Below are 6,952 nucleotides of genomic sequence, written 5' to 3' on the forward strand. Positions count from 1 at the left end.
CCCCTGAACAAGGCAGTTAACCCACTGTTCCTAGGCAGTCTTTGAAAATAAGAATTTGTTAATAACCGACTTGCCTTGTTAAATAAAGGTAAAATAAATTCATCAAGTTTGCAGACAACAACAGTAGTAGGCCTGATTACCAACAATGACGAGACAGCCTGCAGGGAGGTGAGGGCCCTGGTGGAGTGGTGCCAGGAAAATAACAGCTTGCTCAACATCAACAAAACCAATGAGCTCATCATGGAATTCAGCAAACAGCAGAGGGAGCACTCCCCTATCCACATCGACGGGACTGCAGTGGAGATGGTGAAAAGCTTCAAGTTCCTCGGTGTACACATCTAGGGTTGCAAAAGGGTTGGATTTTTTTCCCTGAAATTTTCCACGGGAATTTGGGAATTTTGCTTAAATTCATCAAAAAAAGTTTGCTTATAACACTGAACCTTTTTTTGTGGGATACACAAGGTCTTGTGGCATGTTGGCTAAACTATCCCCAATTCGGTGGAATTGCAACCCTCTGCATGCACAATGGATTATTCCATCACATGTACAGCTGATTCTCAAGATCTTGCACACTAATGAGATGCTATTGTGCCTATAACTACTACACTCTCGGAGCCAAGGACTACATGCTTTCTAGTAAGTTTTGATTACAATACTGGGTGGGGTGAATATATTTTATATGACATACATAATTTTTTGTTAACTAGTAAATAGTTGGCTACAGCAAAGTGTGTTTAAATCATTTCTAACTTAACAATTTCTGCTTCTTAGTTTTTGCTACAATCTGGGTTTTAGCTTGCTTGAGGCTGCTGAGCCTACTTTTCCATACATGTCTCATTTTAAAACATTTATCTTACAAAAGGAGTTGGTTAGTCTAATTGCTAAACTATTTATCTGTACATGGAATTGTTTTTTGTTTTTTCTAATCTTTACAGGAAAATACCTATCTGATGTGTGGAGACATTTCACTGCAGCTAATGTAGAAGGAAAAGCTGTTTACATGTGCAAATACTGTGCCAAACCATATGTGAATGCAACAAAGATGCAGCATCATATGGCCAAGCGCATAAAGTTCCCTCAGCACTCACAACAAGCAAACTCTGACAAAACTCCCTCTATTTTTATTTGAGGTGAAAATGAAGAATCAGACACCTTATCGATAGCAACAGCTCATGGTCCTTCTGGAATCAGAAGTTTTATTGACTCAATTGAGTTAAAGAAATGCTGATGAATGACTTCCTCGAGCTGTGTATGCAACTGGTTCACCTCTGATGCTCACAGGCAATGTGTATTGGAAGAGATTTCTTAAATGTTCTTTGCCCAGCATACACCCCTCTACTCATTTGCTGGATGTAGGAGTTCAACGGAGTTCAAGTGAAGGTCAAGCAAATCATAGAGAAAGCAAACTGTATTGCAATCATCTCTGATGGGTGGTCGAATGTTCGTGGGCAAGGAATAATTAATTACATCATCTCCACCCCTCAACCAGTATTCTACAACAACACAGACACAAGGGACAACAGACACACCGGTCGCTACATTGCAGATGAGCTGAAGGCAGTCATCATTGACCTTGGACCACAGAAGGTATTTGCACTGGTGACAGACAATGCTGCAAACATGAAGGCTGCTTGATCTAAAGTGGAGGAGTCCTACCCTCACATCACACACATTGGCTGTGCTGCTCATGCATTGAATCTGTTCCTCAAGGACATCATGGCACTGAAAACAATGGATACACTCTACAAGAGAGCCAAGGAAATGGTTAGGTTTGTGAAGGGTCATCAAGTTATAGCAGCAATCTACCTCACCAAGCAAAGTGAGAATAAGAGCACCACATTGAAGCTGCCCAGCAACACCCGTTGGGGTGGTGTTGTCATCATGTTTGACAGTCTTCTGGAGGGGAAGGAGTCTCTCCAAGAAATGGCCATATCCCAGTCTGCCGATATGGACAGCCCCATCAAGAGGATCCTCCTGGATGATGTATTTTGGGAGTGAGTGATAAGCAGCCTGACACTCCTGAAACCTATAGCAGTAGCCATTGCACAGATTGACGGAGACAATGCCATCCTGTCTGATGTTCAGACTCTGCTTGCAGGTGTAAGGTAAGAAATCTGTACTGCCCTGCGCACTTCACTGTTGCTCCAAGCAGAGGAAACTGCAGTTTGAAATACATCAAAAAGCGTGAAGACTTCTGCCTGAAGCCAATACGCGCCACAGCGTACATATTGGACCGCAAGTATCCTGGCAAGAGCATCCTGTCTGATGCAGAGATCAACAAGGCCTATGGTGTCATCACTACCGTGTCTCGCCACCTTGGACTGGATGAGAGCAAGGTTCTTGGCAGTCTGGTGAAGTACACTTCCAAGCAAGGGCTTTCCACTAGATATGGTGGAAGGGACTTTGTGGATCTGAGGCTCTTTCCCCAGTTGCCTCCATCATCTGCCAGAAACATGTCACTGAAAAATACTGTTGGCTGAACTGTGATAAAGCCAGTTAAAACAATGTACAGTACCGTCCCGGTACCCAATGTATATAGCCAAGTTATCATTACTCATTGTGTTATTACGTGTTTCACATTTCTATTATTTTCTCAATGTCGCCATTAGTTTCTACACCTATTGTTTATGAAGCATGTGACGAATAACATTTGGATTTGAGCCTATAAGAGCTTCCAAGCCCGTTTATGAACTGGGTGGTTCGAGCCCTGAATGCTGATTGACTGACAGCCGTGGTTTATCAGACCGTATAGCACGGGTGTGACAAAACATGTATTTTTTTTACTGCTGTAATTACACTGGTAACCAAAGTAATAATAGCAATTTGGCACCTCAGGGGTTTGTGGTATATGGCAATATACCACGGTTACGGGCTTGTGTCCAGGCACTCTGCGATGCATCGTGCATAAGAACAGCCCTTAGCCGTGGTATACTGACCATATACCACACCCCCGGCCTCATGCCTTATTGCTTAAGTTTACCATAGACATTATTTTAGCAGTTTGTCCAAAAACCCAAGCTACAACAACCCCAGACATTTCCCCGTAGGCTTTGTCCAACGAGCCATGGCAGAGTTAGTGCCTACAAAAAGATGTTATTACTCTATATCCCCTTTTCCACATACTAACTAGCATGGCCTTGAGCTTGGTCAAAAAGGGTTGCTAACGCTAGCTGGCAAGCTTTGTTTTGGCAAAGCAGACGCTGTTTTGATGCGATCTCGTTTTCCTCGCTGACCAACAGCTTAGTCAGCAATCTTTTTATATGCTAACCTCGATAACATAACTGTCTATCGACATTAATGAATAATAGGTAAGAAATTGCACTATATTTGTACCTGTTTCGTTCCTCCATCACTGAAAAAAATAACACCAGCAAAGACAGGAAGTGGATTTGAACATCGCGCTTTCCCATGATGCAACTGGAATCTTGATAAGGAAATGTAGTCAAGTACAGCATCATTAAACATTTTTGTCGAATTTCAGATGTATGTTCACTCGGCATTTATGCCGAATAAGTAATGGATCCACATCTAAAAATGTAGTTATATTTTCATACAGCTGAATGTTCAAATGCTCTCATGATAATGTGTAGCATAAAGAAAACAAATATTGTAATATATCCTTATCGTCGTTTGACTACTTTAGCCAGAAATAGAACACCACTCCCCGCCATGCGTTACACAAATTACTGATCTGTAATTCCAACGAATGGACACACTACAAAGTAACTGCCGGTACCAAAGCACATCCACATTTATTGAGTTTGTCAATGGCGCTGTCTTTTCAAACTGAACACGGAGGAATCATGGGCGGAATTTAGAGTACACCGGTACCACAATCACAATGAATGAAGCAGCGGTTTTAGCTAGCAAACGCTGTCGTTTTGAGAATATCGACATGATGCAACTAACGCTTAATTTACCACATCGAGGTTGCCAGTAAATCATGTTTATCTATGTAGCTATCTAGCATCCATGTACAACAAGCGGCCAATTTACAAGACAGATCTTTACAAGTTTAGATGATAGCTGGCTTTCTGTTAAGTTAGTAAGTATTAGTGGTGGGCATTCCGGCTCTTTTCAGTGAGCCGGCTCGTTCGGCTCAGCTCACCAACAGTCAAACAGTTTGTGGTTGTTTGACTATGATTGGTGTTAAAATAATTCTAATTAAATTATTAAATGAAATCATACCTTACCTTAACCACAATGTATTTAAAAATGCATTGGTTTGTTATGAAAAATAATGCTATTAAAGATTTGCATTTAAAGTATAACTTTTTAATGTATATAAACAAAGTTAATATAAATCTAACCATTCAAAATGAATACAATCTGAACAGCATAATAGAATATTGCACCATATCAAAGAAAAATAAATAACAATTTGCCAAACTGCAGCATCCCACAAATTGAAATAAATGTAAAAAAGAAGGATGCTATTACACGTGCATGTAAAATAGAACTTTTTTAATGTATATAAACAAAGTGCATATAAATGTAACAATTCAAAACGAATACAATCTGAACAACATAATAATAGAATATTGCACCATATCAAAGAAAAATAAATATCAATGTGCACAACTGCAGCATCCCACTGAAAATATTAAACTGGTCAATCTTTTCTCTCTCTTCTTTATTCCCATGTTATAACCAGCAGCACACAGCAATGCTGACCATATTTTGCTTTTATGAGAGATTTGCATCCAGAAATGCAAGCTGCCTCACTATCGAGGGGCTGATGCGGTTTCTTCTCTCAGTAATTATTTGTCCCGTTTTCGAGAAGACCCTCTCAGAGGGAACGGATGTAGCCACTATGCAGAGTCTCCCTGTCATGACTTTAGTAAGACGTGGGTAGACAGAGGCCTTGTTCTTCCGCCAGCTCAGAGGATCTGCAGATCTTTGGAGGGGCTCCTCCGAATAGGATCGAACCTCCATTATGACATTTGCTGAGGGATTCCTTTGTGCTGCATCCCCATTTGCTCTCTCGTCAAACAGCATCCAAACAGCAGACGTTTGTGGCACTACTGCTGGTGCTTCTGCTCCATCTGCTCCCTCTCTTCCTGTCACCCTGGTGCCTGAGCCAGCTGACTGCTAGTGCTGTCCCTCCCTGCTGCTAAGGTTATTATTTGAAGAGCCTCATCAATCGCTCTGGCATCACTGAAGGCTAAATTCTTAAACCTGGGGTCAAGTGCAGCAGTTTCTGTCAGCACATTATTATATTCCATTCTGTGGAACCTTCTGTCCATTGATGAACATAGGGTGTCCATCAACTCTGTCACATGTCCTGTGATTACATTTGCTTCTCTCTGACGGCTGGCTGTGATTCGCTGCAGACCCTTACACAGGAGTATCATTTTTGAGGCTGTCACATAGCTGAAAAGAAAGAACTGTAACTTATTAGTTCAGGTTCATGTTTTGTCTACTGATACTACATATTTAATCTACTGCTCATATACATATATAATACTGGATTAAATAATGACGTAGTAATAACTGCTTACTGTACCTCCCATTCCTCTTGGGTCAGAGCATCAACAGGTGCATTGACAATGGCCAGGGTAGAGATGATGGCATCCTTTAACTCAAGAAACCGCTTCAACATATAAAATGTTGAATTCCACCTTGTAGTGCAGTCTTGTTTAGGTCTCATCTCAGGCATGCCCGTCTGGCGTTGTGTAGACTTTAGTTTTTCAGCACCTACTGTGCTCCTGTGGAAGTATTCCACAGCTGCTTTCACTTTGTCCACAGTGGGCTTCATCACCTTCAGAGCATCTCTTACAATCAGGTTGATTGTGTGGGCAAGACATGGATGATGGGTCAATTTAAACATTTTCATGGCTTTGGTTATGTTAGCTGCATTGTCACTGACACAACAGACCACTTTTCCATCTACTTGCCATTCTCTGGCCACTCTCAACAGTTCCTCTGCCAAGTTCTCTGAGGTGTGTCTGTCGCTGAACTCAAAGCAGTCCAGAAGACAGCTAGACATCGAAAAATATTCTTACATGTAACCGACATGTAAGAAGTGGTTACCCTTGATGTCTAGCAGTCAGTAGTAAGGCAAGCTTAATATGAGATTTTGTTTTGGCAAATTCTACACTGCGCTCTAACATTGTCTACATTATTAAAATGCATCCAAATGCTACTGTACTTCCGACTCATTTTCCAGCTGTTGTTTTCACAGCTGTCCTTCCTCTCTCTCCTCGGCTGCTAAGTGTGTGACTGTGAGTGAGTTGGCTTGGCCCTCCCTCACGCGTCTTTGGTTCATTGGTTGACACTGTGGGTCTGATTGACAGGAACAACAGGTGAGGCTGTTAGTCTGAGCAGACAGTCAGAATAAATGTGTGTGTCTTGGGCATTTAGGCTATATTATATAGAGTTTTTTGTTCTTTATAATTAGTTAATTATATTCATTTAAATCTTTTGATTATTGATATCTTAATTTTTAAATATTTTTATAAATAGATTTAGCTCTTCTGATATGCGAGCCGGCTCCCAATGACCCATCACTAGTAAGTATCTGAAATGGCCAATAAAAGCAGAACATTGGCACAGAGGATGCCAAAATAAAAGTAGTCAAAAATATAAATAGTAAAGTACAGATACCCCCAAAAACTACTTAAGTAGTTCTTTAAAGTATTTTTACTTAAGTGCTTTACACCACTGCCCTTCTCCATTGTGAATATAAGTAGTATTACTTAAGTAATACTGCTTAAGTAATACTTAAATCGTTTTTTGGGGTATCTGTACTTTACTATTTATATTTTTGACTACTTTTACTTCACTACATTCCTTAAGAAACTATTGTACTTTTTACTCCATACATTTTCCTTGAAACCCAAAAGTACTCGTTACATTTTGAATGCTTAGTAGGACAGGAAAATAGTCCAATTCACACACTTAACCAAACATCCCTGGTCATCCCTACTGCCTCTGATCTGGCGGACCCACT

The 6,952-nt window shown here is 40.7% G+C and overlaps 1 protein-coding gene across 1 annotated transcript in view; it reads right to left on the bottom strand.

Annotated features, from left to right (window-relative positions):
• Positions 1 to 3,468, bottom strand: part of LOC106569070 (centromere protein L) — a 17,526-nt gene extending 14,058 nt beyond the window's left edge. The window contains exon 1 of the mRNA XM_014140028.3: positions 3,334 to 3,468. Within this exon, the coding sequence (XP_013995503.1) occupies positions 3,334 to 3,458 (125 nt within the window). The 5' untranslated portion in view covers positions 3,459 to 3,468. The remainder of the gene's footprint in view (positions 1 to 3,333) is intronic.
• Positions 3,469 to 6,952: the final 3,484 nt, after the last annotated feature.

Source organism: Salmo salar, chromosome 14, assembly GCF_965601325.2.
Source record: "Salmo salar chromosome 14, fSalSal1, whole genome shotgun sequence".
NCBI classification, from domain to species: domain Eukaryota; kingdom Metazoa; phylum Chordata; class Actinopteri; order Salmoniformes; family Salmonidae; genus Salmo; species Salmo salar.